Below are 17,126 nucleotides of genomic sequence, written 5' to 3'. Positions count from 1 at the left end.
TGTTTGTAGTTCCAAAAGAACAGTCCTTGTCCCTTTAAGTTATTTCCTTGTTGCAAGTTGGGCTTGAGACCTAAAGTTAAGTGAACTCAAGTCAACAGCTGAAGTGCAAGAGGCCTTCCTCCAGCAGCTGTCTGCACACCTAAGGGAGAAAAACCTTGGCAGAAGCATTGAAAATGTTTTCAAAAGGCAAACACACCATCACTGCTTTCCTCTAACGTGGCGAGTCCTTCGTACCGATGTAAACTCTTCAGTAGGTTTCTTAACGCCTGCTGCTAGGAATGCACGTATAACCTTGTTAATTTTAGCAGTACGTGACCTAAGTAGACTATGAGATACAAAAGAGACTTTTAGCCTCTATTTTGTTTTACTTTTGTTATAATCTATGTGGTTTTTACAGAAATTATGCCTAATTAGGTTTATCTAAACTTCATGTAACTGCAGCAGAACTGTTTCCTTCAGCTGACTTGGCAATTGCGGTCAGCCTGAAGGCAGTTACGTTGGGAGAGCATGTGTACGTGTATAACATAAAGAGGTTAATATATGCGTGAAAGTTAGTTTGTAGATCAGTGCCTCAAAATTTGATATAAATGGTTCTGATGAGAATCAATCCTGCTGAACTCTGCTCAACTTCTTGATAAAAACCCCAATATTCCCCTCCTTTTCTTCATGGTGAAAACCAAATGTGTTCACATTAGAATATGAGCTAATAAATCTTCAGAGTAGTTTGTATAGTTTGTTAAACGTGCTTTTGTCAGAAGGATTTTTCTAACTTTAGTTCTGTACTAGGAAAGAATAGAAAAAGCCACAGGTTCCAGCGAATTTTAGGTGTGAAATTAAATTTAAATCGAAAAAAAAGCAGCAAAGCAGAGAAGCAGATCTTTAAGATTCCACTTTTTGGCATCGGAACTCAAAAAAATTCATTGTTGTCTGTAGGTTCTTTGGGCATAAGTGTTAGGTCTGTCAGGACAATGATTTTGTGAATATCTGGCTTAGTTATGGAAACAGCTTAGCCAGTGCTGGCAACTTGTCAGGTAACCCATGGTGAGGTTGTGTGGCTTGATTGGGTCTAAAGCAAAGCGACGCCTGCAACAGGACACAAAATGCTTTTGTAGCATTTGTTACGCAAAAAAGTAGAAACTGTTACCATCTACAAAGTGCATGAAATGAAAAGGAGGATAATGCTACCAAATGTGTGTGCTAATGTATGCAGAGCTGTACATAGTGCTGCTCAGGATTGTTTCCTCCCCTGACTACTCCACTACAAACCTAGGGAATTTACTATTTTTTTTTTCTAGTTTATAAAACCCTGTGTTACTTGAGTACTGTATGGCTATTAGAAATATATTTGTGTTTTTCAATGTAGTTTAAGCAATTAGAACCTCAGAAGCGAATACGACATTGCCCAGTATGAACGATCACATTGAGGAAGATACAGGAGTACTGCCACAGACTCGGGATTCTACACCTAACCCTACCCGCTGATACTCATCCTAGAGTGGCTTACGCAGTCACGCACGCTCTCAAACAGCCCCAGTGCCCACGTGTGGAGCAGTGGTGTTCTCATGCACACAGACATCCTCGTGTATCCAGAATGACTTAGTTCTTGGTCAGTTCAGTCTGGTTAGAAGTGCACAGTAATTTCATTGAATTGCTTGGATAAATGTGCTGGAGGCATCGTGTTTCCAAATGCCTGTTGTCAGCGATGCAGCCTCCACAGAAAACTCCTCCATTTGTCGTCTCAGCTGGAAATTTAATTCTTTGTGGGGGAGAGTGTGGGGGAAATTAGGTTTTCTGCTCCCCTCCTCTCCCCTCAGAACACAGGTTAGCTTATACTGCATTCATGCGGATGTCTCCGAAAGGAATTTCTGTAGCTGTTTCTGGAGTAATGCTTTTCAGAATACGCTGTTGGACAGAAATCAGTATTAGAAATCAATTAATTTTAAAGGCAATACATAACATGACAGCCATTTCAAAAGATATTTGTAATAAAAATATGACTCTAGTTTGAGTTACACCTCAAACTGCAACACAAGGATGTTTCAGGCTTCTGTTATCTCAGCACTACGAAGACATAAGATGCTATAGAAGTACACAGCATTGTTTTTTAATTACTTGTAACATATAATTTGAATCAAAGTTTGACAGATGTCATATTAATGCAATTTACTTGGATGCCCTGAGCCAACTGAACATGTTCTTTCTGAATAGTATTTATGTGAACATACGAGAAATCCCAAAAATGTCACAGGCTGCCACAGATTTATGGCAGAGAAATCTTAAGTGTGGGAGAGAAAAAGAAACTTGTTCTTACAGACATACCCAAGGGAACCAATCTTTCACTGCCTTGTTCACATGATACTGTGTCTTTTGTGGTTTCTAGGAAAAGCTTCCAGTTCACCAGAGCTTAAAAAAAATTACTCGATTTAATATTTTATGTCAATACGTCAACAGCCTCAGTAAGACCTGGGGAGATTTGGGAATCACTCGGAATGGGCAGAAGACAATTAGCTATCAGCTGGCTGGGAACAGAACAGCCATAATCCTCAGGTCCCAGGTCATCAGACCCTAAAAAAATCTACGCATAATATTTCTAGGAATCGCCTCCTTCCTAAGTCAAAGAGAAGCAACAGAGCATCGTGGGTACCTCCTTCAGTGTTCCTGGAGTGATGATCAACCGGTAAACCATGTAGATTGGAATACAGATGACAGAAGAGGTTCCTATGCAATAACCCACTACCGTGGTCCAGTAGGGATAATTATAATCAAAAAGCCGCAGCTTGGGAGGATTGGACAGAAAGCTGCAAGTGACAAACTGAAAAAGAAAATAGCAACGTGTGAATACCTGTGTTTTGATGGCACACAATTAATTTTAGAGAACTCTGTGTCCCAGCATAGCATTGAACTACAAAAAAAATGAGTAGGACTCAATAAGGATTAAATATATATCGACACTGAAAACAACCCTAAATGACGTTAGTATGGATTTAAAAAGAAACCCCGCATAACCAAATAAAACCCAATCCCACACTTGAATATCCAGACTTATCTTCAGGAAGTTTAAAAGAGCTCAGGAGCTTTAGAGTATAGCCCAACCACTAACTGAAAGGAGCTAGGTAAAAATTCTCCTGTGGATGGCTTATTCCATAAATACATGTGGTGGTGTTTCTTGCTTAAGAAGCTTTAGAGAGAAAATTCAGGACCACGCTTGTACATTTGAAGGATAAAAAGATGTTAGATGGGCAAAATCAGATTGATTGGTTCCAGTGTGTAGAATTTCATCCAGTTACCCTCCCTCGTATTGAGTCTTGGTCATAGCTAAAGCATCTCTTCCAGAGAGGCATCTTCTTAATTTTAAGCCACCAGAAACAGGAATTGCGTGGTTTCCTTTAGCTGCTTGTCCCATATTTAATCACGATCAGTGTCAATTCTGCTTTCTCCGAATTTAACTTGCAGCCGCTATGCTGTTGTTTTATGCTGGCCTCTATTGGGTTGTAGACCCATTTAATACTCTTTCAAATACCATTCGAGTAGTTTCCTGCGGTAATCATGGCAGCTTTCAGCTTTCTCTGTGATAAGCTATACAGATTCTGGTTTTTTCATTGTTACTTATTTTCTACAAATTTACCTGTCCTGTGATTTTTTTCCATAGCATTTTTTGGATCTTCAGTAGCTTTTACAAATGATAATACTAGTGTGGATATAGTATTCTGTCACCGGCTCGATTAATGCTGTTAGATCATTTTCCTGTGTGTATCCTTCATGACTGAAAAATTTCTTGTGCAAATACTTTTAGTTGAATACTGTAGGAACATTATTTGTGATTATTGTTGGAAGGATCTCTGACTCTGTTTTTTCCAGAGTATCATCAGAAGATCAGGATTACCAGCAAAATTTCCGCACAGAAATAACAAACTACCTCCTGGGCTTTCCTTGTTTTAGTTTAGTTTCCACAGAGAATACAAATAGCTCTGCCTAGTAACCCCGTCACCAGAGCTGTATTCCTCTCTGTTTATTTTACTGGTTTCAGATCACAAAGGCAACACTAGTATAAAGGCTGTTTGTGGCGTCACACTTTTATTTATAGCCTTTTCTTCCCTTCTTTCTCTAGGGGTAATAAAATGAAAATCTGTTAATTACGCATTGATCATTACAAGTGTTTTGAATTCACTCTGTAGGTCTTAAATCTACATTCTGTGCTTCATAAACTCCATCTTGTCCCGCTCTGCTCCCACTAAGGCTAATAACAATAAAAGATAGCATGAACTAATCTTGGATCAGGAAATGAACACTTTATGTTAAAGCGTTACCAATAATACTGCCAAGTCAAACATTGGGACAGTACTTCCAGTTCTGAATTACAGATTTATAAAGGTTGCAATTAACAGCTGTATATTTTAAGTGGAATATTGTAAAGTTGTCAGTCAGCAGTTGCTGAGACAGTGTATTTACTTATCTTGGTTTTCCTCCCCAGACAGTATGCTTCATCACCATCTTTTATTGCTTCATTTTGCTGAAGTAAATATAAAGCAACAAAACACACTAACTTTGATCATCAGAGGGAAGGAGGGGAGTTATTCAGAACCAGCCTTATTTAGCTAGTTCATCTACAAAAAAATCCTTAAAATAGTGATTTATTAACAAGACCTTGCAGCATTGTGTTGGATCTTTCACTGACTGAGCCTTTTCGGTTTAACAAGAATTGTTACTGAAGAACTTCACAAGAAAATTCTGTAATTAAGCTTTTAGAAGGCTAAGTAGGTGCATTGTTCAATGGTAGTTTTCTTGTGCTGGAAAGAAAAAGCTATAAAGAAAACTCACCAGAAGGAAGATGGGGCTAATTGCTACCCAGCAAACTCGCCAGTACCAGCCTGGGGTAAAGCCGAGCATTTCTTTCACATCATTGCCAAACTGGGTGATGCCTGTGGAGACAAGTGGGAGGAGAGTGATGACAGCAGATGTAAGTTTTTCATAAGTAGATGCACAGCATTTTGTATGCACAGCAAATAAATTCAGAATCCATCATGAAAGACTGTTCTGTTCCTATAACTCTTCATTATATTAAATCCTTAATTATTCTGAATTATAGCTCTTGTTATTTCAGATGTCACTGTGCTTCTGTCAGAGAATAATTAATAATTCTCACAGATTTGGTAATCAGTGGGTTTTATAAAAAGGTTTGGTCAGCTCTTTGGAGACACCAGTGATCTTGTCTGCAGAAACAGAGGAAATGCTGCGCGGCAGAAGCTCAGGAGTTTGGGTTGGCATTGTTTGTGGCAGCAGACGTACCGTAGAACCAGGCCACAGCAATTGCTTCCAGAAACACGACGGTTAGGACAGCGGGACCAGTGGCATATTCTTCAAACAGCTTTACCACGTACGCACCTCCCTAGAAAGGAGATCGTGTTATCAGTGAACCAAAGATCCAGTGAGGGAGGTCCTATAATAGTCACGCGCGTTATTGTCCTCAGTCAGTTCTGCCACTTTGTGGCTGGTCCTGCCAGTGAAATCCCTGAGCATGCTGCTGATCTGCTCACTCTCTGTCAACATGTTTCGCCAGTGGGGCTGCCATGCAGAAGAGCTAAAACTGAATCTGCTGGCACTTCTACCTGGGTTTTGATGAAGAAATGAGATGTGGTGGGGGTTGATGGGATGGCTGTTTGCATGCCTTCTGTGATGGCATCTTTCTCCAGTGGGAGTCATGGTTACTGACCAGGAAATAAATAAGGTGTTGCTTTCTTTCCATTTGGGATCTAGAACCACAAAGGAGGAGAGCATTGTGTCTCGGAGATGAACTAAGCCTCCTGTTACAACAAACGCTTTAAGTGAGAAGGAATTTGCACATAAATGAGCAAGTGGTGTGAAATGTGACAGGAAAGCAGTGTATTTTTTCCTTGTCCCTTATGATCATGACACTCGTTATTCAAAATGTTGCTGCTTGTGAAAATTAAATCCCACAAGCCCCACAGGAACTATTTGGTGTGACTGATCATGATTTCTGGCCTGATTCGGTGAGGAAGAGCCGGAAAATTAATTGCTAGAAATTCTTGGAGAACAGCAGCAATTACAGCATTTTCTAGCAGATAAATTTTTGATAATTCTTTTTTTTTTAAATTCAAAATACGTCTCAAACATTGGGAAAATTAAAATGACAATTCATATTATTTTTAAACATGGAGCTTTTGAGAACAAGTAAACCACGTACAAAACGTGGAAGGTTGCTTACTGATTCAGCAGGTGGAGCAATGGCTGCGTCATTTATGATGTGTGGCACATTAGAGCTCTGCTGAATTGCAGCAGGATCATTTTGCAACACATTTCCTAGTGAGAGATACTGTTCGCATTCATTCCAAATACAGATTTCTAATGCATAAAGAAAACAGCCTGGAGATTTAATCTGATTTCTTGAAACTCTCTTCAAAAAATACTACCCTCTGCAAGGTGTTGTTTGCAGGAAACTGCCAGTGAGGAAAGCTGAGGAGCGGGTAAAATACTTACAAACGTGAGGGTTGCTAATGACCCCAAAAAGCAAACGATGGTGAGACCAAGGACAAACAATTCCCTGCGTTTGCTCCAGACATGTGGGAATTCATCCAGTACTCCAGTAATCACTCCCTCTAGTCCTGCAAACTGAAAAGCATGGAAAAATCACTGGAAAAAAGAGGGCAGTGTTACCTGCTTTCAAGTACGTTTCAGTGAGGCTTTAAAGGATTGAAGCGCTGATGCTTTATTCTGCCTGTAGAGTTGGTGTGACTGTTGTTTAGACATTCTTGAGAACTTTTAAACTCTTTAACGTGGGGATTTAGTCTTCGTGTATCTGTAGGAAGTGCCTGTCACCCAGAGGAAGTGCTGTATCACAAGTAATAGGATGCTGGTGAGTGGTAGGTGGTGGCTCAGTGGAACCAAGATTGTGAAACCCGCTGAATTTAGCCTTCCTGGAAGGAGCTGATTCTCCATCTATAACAATAGGCTTGCGTGGCAAGAACATCTCCTTTTCACAGTGCTGTTGAGAAGACCATCTCCAGTTCCCACCTTTTAAATCCAATCAGTGTGAAAAAATTCCAAAATTTAATAATTGCTTTATAAGTTTACAAAGAGAGAGGGAGCCTGGAAGACTGTGTTCAACAAGGAGTTTACGAGTGCTTTGGTTCTGTTTCCAGGTCTGTTACCAATTGTCACACTATGGCACTGACCAATCATTTAATTTTATTTAGGCCTAATTAGGTCAAAATTGGAGTAATAGTTGCTGTCTTAGAGAAGGCACACGGAGATGCCACTCCTTCTTTAAACCCCTTAGTGACAGTGCAACATCTGTAATTCTGTTTCTTCCCATGTTTGCAGGGGTAAGGCCATGCACCAAGTATCTGAGGAGTTTCACGTACTGTCTACTCACCGTGCTGTCTAATCCCAGCGTGAGTAACATCAGGAAAAAGATGATGGCAAAGAAAGTGGAAGCAGGCATGTTTGCAATGGCCTCGGCATACGTAATGAAGAGAAGGCTGGGTCCTGACAGCAGAACAGACAATTGGGGATAATTGTTAGCACAGTACTGCTGCGAGGAGGACAGGCTGTTTCACTGCACCACCTTGTCTTCCAGGGGAAAACTTCTCCCCCCGGGCTATTTTACAGTGTGTGGTTACCACCACATCTATGAAGCTGCACACAATATGACCTCCATGTGCTGTCTTTATGGAGCAATCTTTTAGCTGTACTGTATAATAGTGCACTTATAAAAGTCAGTATCCTGATTTATATACTAAATATTTTGCATAATTTGGGCTGTTCTCAATCTAGAAGCTAATAATACAATTATGTTCTACCTTAGAAGAACTTTGCAAGATGTGTACAAAAAGTTAGCTTACCAGTATCTTTGGCAACCTCTGATACATCTTCATTCCTCATCTCGGCCATGTATCCCAGCACAGTGAAAATGACAAATCCAGACACAAAACTAGTCACACAGTTCACGGTACTGGTAACCAGAGCATCTCTGCAACAGAAGACCTAACTAATATCAGGGAATCGGCATCTGCTAGAAAGGGTAGTTTACTACCAGATGGGGTCAGTTAAAGATCTGGATAGAGTCCTAGGAAAACTAGGAGAATACAGTGAAAAAAAAACAAGCAGAAGATTTGAAAGAAAGAAGGAAAAAAAAAAAAAAGGACTACTTTTTCTTCTTCAACATCAAACAGCTGCTGTAAGATTAGTCTGACACTGGATTGAATGCTGGATGTACAGCGGTCGTTTTAAAAAATAGGATTTGCTATAGTATTAAAGAATTGAGAATTTTACTTTACAAGTTATAAATAGAGTTTTTTGAGACAACAAAGAAACAACTGTAAATTGCCTTTCAGCTCAAGACTCTAAAGTCGTTTCCTAACTGACTGCTGAGACTAAACAATTATAATGGGATTGTTTTGCAGGGGTTTAGTCCATTTTGTTGTGGCGGGTTTCTACATTTTACTCCTTGCTGTAGCTGGTAGAGATTATCTCTCTTTAGGGTAGGCACAGCAGAGAAGAAATGTTTCAGATAGTAGGTTCTTTCAATATGGACTTTTGTTCTGTTACACTTCTGTCTGATTTGTGTGTACACAGGTCTGACAATTCAGTGCCTTTCACCAGTACCATATTTCTTTTTTTGTAAATACCCACAGTTACACTTTTTAAACTCAATTTTACTTAGAAAATAAGTAATATGATAAATAATAATAAATAACTTTACTTAGATAGTAGTATTTTTGTAAATACCCACAGTTACATTTTTTTAATCTCGGTTTTACTTAGAGAATAAGGTAGAACTCACTGGTAGCAGTTGTTATGGAATTTGTTGTAGCTGGCATAAGCCAATAGGACCCCAAAACCTGGACCAAGGGAGAAAAAAATTTGAGCTGCTGCATCCACCCAAACCTGAAAAATATTGAAGATCAAGGAAAAACGACGTGAAACATTGAATAAATTTGGCATAGTCAGAGTTATCACTTAGGCCTACAAAACCTAAGATCAGGCTTGACAGGGCTCTGGGCAACCTGATCTAGCTAGAGATGTCCCTGCTCACTGCAGGGGGTTGGACTAGATGGCCTTTGGGGGTCCCTTCCAGCCCAACACATTCTGTGATTCTACGATTCTGTTCTAAAACCATGTTTCACTAGTCTGCCTATATCCCGGTCTAACAAACATTTTGTTAAGAGAGCATGTTGAAATATGAGTATTTGTTGTAGATCTGCGAGAGCTGCAAATATCCACTATAATTTTAGTGCCTATGCAGTGCGTATTGTATCTCTACCCTGCTGTGAGTGCTCACTGGCAGTTTTGCTTCTGACAGCATCTTGGATTAATTCACAGTGATTTGCCTGTAATCAGTTTAACACAAGTTTTGCAAAGTGTGGAGAACTTTCTATCCATGATTTTGCAGTGGGCTTGGCCCGTCTTCCTCCAGACTGTGTGCTGTGGAATAGTCTTATGTTTGGCTCTGCATCCTCTGGGCTAAGTAGTAGATGATCACTGCCCAGATTTTTCCTAGATTTATGGAAATACGTCTGACAATGTGGATGCAGTCCTAGTCCTTAGGACTCCATTCAGCTTTGTTGTAGCCATGACAGATGCAAGTGCGATGATCTTGTTATGAAAAGCCTGTTGTACTTGAAAAGTGGCCAGAGCCTTAATGAGCAATGTTCCTAAAGTACCATATCAGTTCTCCTTCTGAAGGTGAAAGTCCTCATTCATTTATCCTCTTTTGATTGAAACATGGAGTTCATTACAACTCATTTCTAATATTCTCTCCCATCGTGTGAGGCCATCCTGTATCATCCACAGACAGAGCTCTGTCATCGTCCGGCACACAGATTGCAATCTGCTGTCCTCACTTCAGATACATCCAATACAATATCAATGCCCTTTATTGCTTTTTCAGAAGATGTGGTCCCTTATTGGAGATGCTGCTTTATCAGGGACTGGTGTCTTTTCATTTCCTCTTCATTCAAAACTCTCCATATCAGCTGGGCAGTAGCAGACTTGCAAACATTAGAATTTTTAATCTTTATATTTGTAGTATTTATTGCTTTGGGGTTTTTCCATCACCCTCCTCACTAGACACCTTCATAGGCAGTGAAGTAAGTGCAGCCTTGAGCCTGAGGGACTTGTCATCCACAGAGTTCAAACCTGAATTAGATACTGGAATGCCTGGGGCTTGTTGCTTAGCTCAGTCCTGTCCTCATTCCTCCTTTCATTTCAAACCTTGGTGGTCTACGCAGGCCAAACTGATTTATTCCTTCTCCACATGCACTTGCATGCATTACTGAGTCACGTTTTAGTTGTTGGCTCCAGAGAATCTCCTTGGGCTTATCTGCCAAAGCTTGCCACAGGACGGAGATCTGAAGTTTCTACTCAAGTGACATGTACTATTTAAACACGGGCAACTGTGGACACTGTTGGGCTGTGGAAAAGCCTGCCCAAGGGTGTAATGATTCCCTCACAGCCAAAAAAACTGCAGCTAGACCGACCAGTTGTTAGAGGTTAGTAAATTTAGTTTGCTCAGTGGGGCTGTCCTAGGTAAAGGATTTTGTTGCAGTGTAGCAGCAATCATAGCTTCTTGCCCAATGTCAGGCTGTTCACCATTTTCCTGGCGAAAAATTGTTTGGTCACTTGTTTTCTTCCTAATCGTACCGCTAATTCTATTCAACCACTGTATGGGAACTCTGCTATTAGTTCAAGCTAAATTGATGGCAGACTCTAATCTTTACAAAAAACCTTTATAATTATGGAAAGAATAGCATGACTGTTTAAACAAGAGCTTGAAGTCTATGCTAAGACATCTGTTTAATCATGCTCTATGCTGAAGATACTGAAGATGCTGAAGTATGTACATGCTGATATGCTAAAAGCAAATCTCTACCCTTTTATAATGTTTTTTACCTCAGTGGCCAGGATTTTCTGCCAGTCAGGTTTCAAGTAGTAGAGGACACCTCTCCAAGCCCCAGGCAAAGTTGCACCTCTCACTAGCAGGATGAAGAGTATGATGTAAGGGAATGTGGCAGTCACCCATACCACCTGTGAGGGGAAATAGTAAGATAGCATTTGCCATGGGTGGAACATTAACAGGTGATAATGAGTTATTCTTATCATAGCTCTTAGCATTTGTTCATCTTCATCTGAACTTCTCAGAAGGTCTGTAAACAGGCAGTTTGCACGTCTATACCCACGCTTTCTCTTGGCAGGGTTGTTCTTGTCCGGAGAACAGTGGCATAACTTACTGTCGTTATATATTACTTGGACAACAGTAGCAGCCACTCTACAGTCAGTGGTTCCCAAATACATGAGCCTATCAACCCTGTCACGAAGACAATCTGAGATAATTCTCTGTCAAGTTAATTGGCTCATTTAGAACTGCTGCTAGACTATACTGTACCAAGTTGATTCATCTTGCTTTAGCATTCACCTTGCCAGATGTTTTGACCCCTTTCCAGATGCTGAAGTATACGATGGTGAAGATTAACAACAAACAGAGGGTCAATTGCCAGCTAATGCCCCCCAGATCATCCAGCCCATGGGACCTGTGCACCTGTAGAACTTGGCGGCTGAAAGAGGAAAGAAAAACACAGTATAGATACTTTTTTAACAAATACTTCTGTTAAGTATGCTTTGAACAGTCCCGTACTGTGGTCTGAGCATTACAAGTAGTCCTGAGGCCTTGATAAGTGGCCTGCAGAGTCATGTAATTTTGGATATATATATTTTTTTTAATAAAAATTCTGATATTAATGGTACACCAGTGATGATAAATGATAAGTGATGACAGCTGACAGCGGTTGGGAACCTCTGATCTAAAATGTAGAGTACCCTCCCATACACCCTAAGCTTATGCACACCTACCAGTATTCAGTTATTTGAATAGTTCCAAAATGGATACCATTAATAAACAGCCCTGCTTCCCCTCCAAAGAAAAGCTTGCTACATGCTCCACCATTCTGTCTAAAATTACTGTCCTCACTTACATGCACTTACGTATAAAATTCTTCTGCAGGAGAGATGGAGTGCAGGGACCAGCTGACATTGTCCTTGCTGAAGTAGCTAGTGCAGTTGCCTGTGTTCCAAGCGTTTGTGCAGCTGGTCCATGGCAGCTCCGCCGTGAAGGAAGATACGAGGTAGTAAAAGGCCCAAGCCATAATGGTGTTGTAGTAGGAGGCTACGTAAAGATCTATTATACAGATGGCAAAGCCAATTCCTAGTAAGGCAGGAAATAATTGCATGAAGTGAGTGTAAGTTTTAGGCCAGAAAAAAGAGGAAGGAATTGGTTATCACATCAACTCCAATTAGTAACTACGGCAGCTCTGCAGGAGGCACACATACCCTCTGAAGTGTTTACAACACTGCAATTTCTGTGGCTTTGGAAATGCTCGGGTTCCAGTTCCAAAAAAGCATCCTTAATCAAGACAGAACATGCTTATATATTTTTTTTCATCTGTTCCTAAATTCCTGGCATTTAGAAGTACGCATCTTGCTCTTGCAGTAAATAAAAAGGACTAGACCAGAGCTGTAACACTGGGAGCAAGAGTAAATGAGGATATAGAACAGGTCCTTTTACTCTAGAAGACTCTGTGGTAGAAAGCAATTGACAGACCAGGCTGAAGATGGGGAATCATTTCTCCATAATATCTTTGTAGTAGAAATAGCAGGTCTTTACTCTTTCCTTGTTTTAATTTTGCCTTGGATGCAGTAATGTTGCACTTTCTTAACTACATTTTTTGGTTTTGTTTTTTTAAAATATTTTCAGGCTTGGGTCAGAGAAAGTGGACTGGCCTCTCAATTTGAGAGTTGCACATCATACATGTATACAAGAGTACACACACACACACACATATCTGCAGGTGCACATAAAGTTTTATGAAAGCTGTCTTTTTAAAGCCAAAATCTTGTGTAGACCAAGCCTTGCTGTTTTATGAGATTTTCCCCCCACCCAAAAATTTCACCTTTCTAGGAAAATCTTCCAGCTATTCAGAAAGCTCTTGGTAATTTTCCATTTCCCTCCTTTACCTTTGAATATAGGACATATTTTTCTCCAAATTGAAATACACCCATTCCTGTGGTATTGTCCTAGTGCTAGTTCCATATAGAAGAGAGGAATCCCTCCAAAAATGGCCATAATTGTGTAAGGAATGAGGAATGCTCCTGCAAGAAAGCAAGCAGATGATTGTAACTCTTAATAGGACTTCTCTTTCAACAGTACCAGCACCCCATAAACAACAGTTCCTTTTATCCCACAGGGAAAATGCATTTCCCCTCCCCAGCCAGTGTGCCATGCTGAGTTACCACTCTTAAGTTACTTCTCTTAAGAGTAACTGCTTAGCAGTGTGAATAAGAAGGAACACACAGGCCAAATTCCTCACATTTCTGTAACAAGTATACATAGGATTCACCAAGACTGCACTGGCTAGAATGGATACGACTGTGAGATGGGCTACAGACAAAATAATTTATTTCTTCAGCAAAAACGCCTTTGTTACATCAGGGAGACAAAAGTCCTTTCCAAGATCTCCTTGATTGGATTTATATTTTGGCTGATATGCCTAGGTCTAAGACCTAGCATCCCTGAGGAGTTGGTTTCAATGTGTTGGTTTATCTGATTTTAAAATACTCCTTGGGACAGGGATTGAGTCTTTTCTCTTGGAAGGTGGTTCTGCACCTAACTGGCTCTCAGCTTCTAGCCGTGCTGATTATCACATCTTGCTAAGTATCTTTCTTCCATCTTAATGCGCCAAGTTATCCTATCCTAGCATTTAGGTTTTCCAGCCTCCTTGAAAAGTGAGCCATTTCCCCTTGGTCATTTGTTACATATGTTAATAAAATAAGCCATCATATCATCCATTTATAAGCAAGGAAGTTCAGCATTAAGGAACAGCGTACAAAGCTAGTGACTGACCTCCTCCGTTTTGATAGCATATATAAGGAAATCTCCACACGTTTCCCAGATCCACTGCATATCCAATGACTGAGAGTAGAAAGTCAATTTTTTTACTCCAGGTCTCTCTGTCTTCTAGCTCCATCAGCTGCTGCTGGCCTTCTGCTCCGCAGGTGGTAGAAGTGGTGGTTGTAGTGGTGGTTGTGGCTGCCGGGGCAGTGCACTGGGCATCTTCCACCTCTCCCATTCCATTGCGGGGAACAGAGCTCTGAACCGCTGAATACCCGTTTGAGATCTGAGCTGCTTCTCCTTTATCTCCCTGGCTGGGATGGACTTTATTGCCATCCTCCACTAGCCGCAGGGCAGATTTAGGGTTCCTGACCAGAAGTCCGTTCTCTTTACAGTCTTCTCCTTCGTTACAGTCTGAGACATCTTTCCTGGAAGTCAGCGGCTCAGTCTCATTGCTTGTTGCCTTTTTTTCCATTTTTTGTGGTTTGTTCTGATCACTTGCAGGGGGACAGCAGCACGGAGTCCCCTTGTGGCTTGTCTTCCCACACGTTTATTCCCAGCGTATTCCCAGCACTTTTAGAAATCCTCTTCCATATTTAAATCCATCAGACTGAAGGCACAGACATTTCTAAGAAACAAAAAAATAGTTAAAAATCCATTACGGCGCTTACTGATGCTGGTAACTTTCAAGTTACAACTGACAGATTCTGTGATTAAAATACTTTCGGAAGTAATTAATAATCACAGCACGCCATGTGAATCATTTAGCAGGTAATCCAATCAGGATTTTGTACAGAGAAAGGAAGGAAGCAATCATCCTCTTCTACAGCAGAAGTTAGTGTACCTGGCTTGTACCTCTCAGTGAGATTTGCTGAACTTTGTGCATTGTTGGACAACTCACAGGCAGTCACAGTCCTGCTGTCTTCTGGTACCACGTTCTCCCTCTGAACATTGGTTTCACACCTGGGGAGGTTGCGGGACTCCCAGTTTGCAAAAATGAGGGCAGAGGTTAGTGTGGCTTGCATTTTCATTTTCATAAGTTCATCCTGTGACCTCTACTGGCAATTTCTAGATTCACCCAGTATGAAGGGAAAAGAATTAATTAAACAAATATGAGATAACAATGCATATACAAATTACATTTCATGACCGTCCTTCTTCAGAAATCCCACAGCCTCTGCTATGTTTAGCAGTAGACCTAGAAGGCTTAAACGAAAGTTTAGAACAAATATTTAAATGTCAGTGGTTTTGCATCAACTGACTTTTGATGCTTACTCAACACTAATAACAAGGAAAAAGAAAAAAATCAGGAAACTTCAGTTTGATTGTTTAGAGTAAGAACTAACATCTGGGACTAAAGAACAAAACTCATGCCCAGTTTTACTTAACTCCTTGAGGAAATAAAGGCACCTTTCATTCTGTTTGGATCTGCTAACACTGCAGTTCCAGCCCCAGGAAGGGCAGTGGGCACCACTCCTGTGCTACTGTCCACCGCCAGCAAAAACAACAGGTGCTGGGAGAATCCCTGGCTTTACTTGCCTTCTTCATTTGTGCTAGAAGTGTAATCTAGCGTTAAAAGAACAGAAAAAGAATTGTGATTCAGTGGGTCATGTTTTGTTTTTTCAGGTAATGTGAATCTCCAGCTGCCCTTACTCAACGAAATCTTGAAAGAGGAGCTGATTCTCTGTGCTGTAAATTCCCTGGGGTAGTAACCTTGCTTTATAGCTACCAAAGTACTACACAACCTACACGAGGCCACCACAGATTAAATTATTACAATTACATCTAATTTTTCCTTTTCAAAGCCTTTTACCACAGTAAATATCACTGTCACATCCTAGCAGAAGAACAAGCCTTATTTCACTTTTAACTGTTAGAAAAACTAAAGCAGAGAGGGGATATTACTTGCTCATTGCTAGAATTTGCTCATTGCCAGAGCTATTAAAATTCAAGTTTTTCCCAGCTTTCAACCTCTTGCAAAGACAGTCTGTTAAACCTCTTCCTAAACATTTATCAGTGCAAGCAGAAAAAGAAGGAAAGTTATTAAGCTCCAGAGCAAACAGGAGGATATTCTCAAGATAAAAGTCACTTGAAGGTGTTGTTTACAACTTTCAGAAATCTCTAGTTCTTCAGGTTTACATTCTGTCTTTACCCAGATAATGTTCTTCTCATCATAGAGCGAGCAGTGCATCGTTAATGCTGAATTCTTACAAGAGCAGTACTTCGCTACCATTAGTTAATCATCCACAAAGACTGAAACATCTTCAGAGTTCCAGAGAAAAATACTACGGCAAAGAACAGGAGTTTCTGTTTTACCTGTAAGACTATAAAACCTGAATGTCTTTGGAGTCCAAAACCTTCCAAATGTTCCAAAAGAGCTTATGTAGATGAAAACAGTCCTACCACCCCTGGTGGCAGCATAAAAATCCTAGGAAAGGCCACAGCCAATCCTCCCTTTGTGTAAAGCATGTTAAATATAAGGTAGGAATATGGAAAGGTAACCTGAGCCCTTCTGGACTTTACACCTCTTGCTCATAATGGGAAAGCAGTAAAGGGTGTTGATTTAACTTCATTATCTCATGAGACTATGTTTTCCATACCTGAGACTTAAACTCCTACTGTATTTGTAAAACACTTTGTTTCTGCTCATAGTTACTTCTTGGTACTTCCTTTACTGAAGGGAGGTTGTTGAATGTATTGATTTCCTGGATCTGAGACAATCAAGGTAGTTGTCTTATCCAGACCTAAGAGCCTTCTGGTCTTCTGCAGACCACACAAAAGAAGTATCACATTATTTGAAATATTTTTGTAGCCTTTTCAGTAGTTTGAGCCTCAAATATGCAAAACGATGTGTGAACTTTCAGTGGCTTCAGCTGGAATTTGAACTATTCCTTTCTGAAAGAGAATTACAGCTTGTCAGCTACCCTGGGAAATCTCTGGAGCAATGGACTCTACGGCTACGCAGCAGCGTTCACAGTGGCACAGTTGGCACATGAAAACAGAATAGTTACAGAATCAGAAGATTTCATTATGCTGTAAGAAAGTGTGGGAGAATGTACTTTTTCCTGCCTCTAGTTACAATTCAAGAAAAAAAAAAAAAAAAAAGGAAATTGTAGGGAAAAAAGGAATTGTAACCACTACAAACACTGTAGAGAGCTGCAGAACTAGAGGTCTTGGGGTTGAGAAGTAGGCTAGGACTACTAGGGAAGGTATCCAGGGGAACATT

At 40.4% G+C, this 17,126-nt stretch overlaps 1 protein-coding gene across 1 annotated transcript; it reads right to left on the bottom strand.

Annotated features, from left to right (window-relative positions):
• Window positions 1-1,810: 1,810 nt before the first annotated feature.
• SLC6A4 (solute carrier family 6 member 4) lies at window positions 1,811-14,378 on the bottom strand. Its single transcript, XM_009952412.2, has 13 exons — window positions 13,913-14,378; window positions 13,027-13,161; window positions 11,998-12,217; window positions 11,432-11,570; window positions 10,909-11,043; window positions 8,801-8,904; window positions 7,860-7,987; window positions 7,391-7,503; window positions 6,496-6,627; window positions 5,287-5,386; window positions 4,819-4,919; window positions 2,645-2,812; window positions 1,811-1,902 (listed from the first exon to the last, which is right to left on the bottom strand). Exons 1-13 carry the CDS (start codon window positions 14,373-14,375, stop codon window positions 1,828-1,830), a joined length of 2,013 nt encoding a protein of 670 aa, XP_009950714.2. The 5' UTR covers window positions 14,376-14,378; the 3' UTR covers window positions 1,811-1,827.
• Between the last annotated feature and the right edge of the window lie 2,748 nt (window positions 14,379-17,126).

The sequence above is a fragment of the Leptosomus discolor genome, chromosome 18 (assembly GCF_034619465.1).
Source record: "Leptosomus discolor isolate bLepDis1 chromosome 18, bLepDis1.hap2, whole genome shotgun sequence".
Lineage (NCBI taxonomy): Eukaryota > Metazoa > Chordata > Aves > Leptosomiformes > Leptosomidae > Leptosomus > Leptosomus discolor.
Note: the sequence above shows the minus strand (reverse complement) of the source record. Positions and strands in the feature narration are given on the sequence as shown.

Excerpts from the sequence above, each read along its gene's own strand:
- SLC6A4 (XM_009952412.2), bottom strand. The coding sequence starts at position 14,375 with ATGGAAAAAAAGGCAACAAGCAATGAGACTGAGCCGCTGACTTCCAGG. Across the intron at positions 13,162-13,912 it reads ATGCTATCAAAACGGAGGAG|GAGCATTCCTCATTCCTTAC; the intron begins GTCAGTCACTAG and ends GCTTTCTTGCAG. Across the intron at positions 7,988-8,800 it reads TTCCATAACAACTGCTACCA|AGATGCTCTGGTTACCAGTA; the intron begins GTGAGTTCTACC and ends CTTCTGTTGCAG.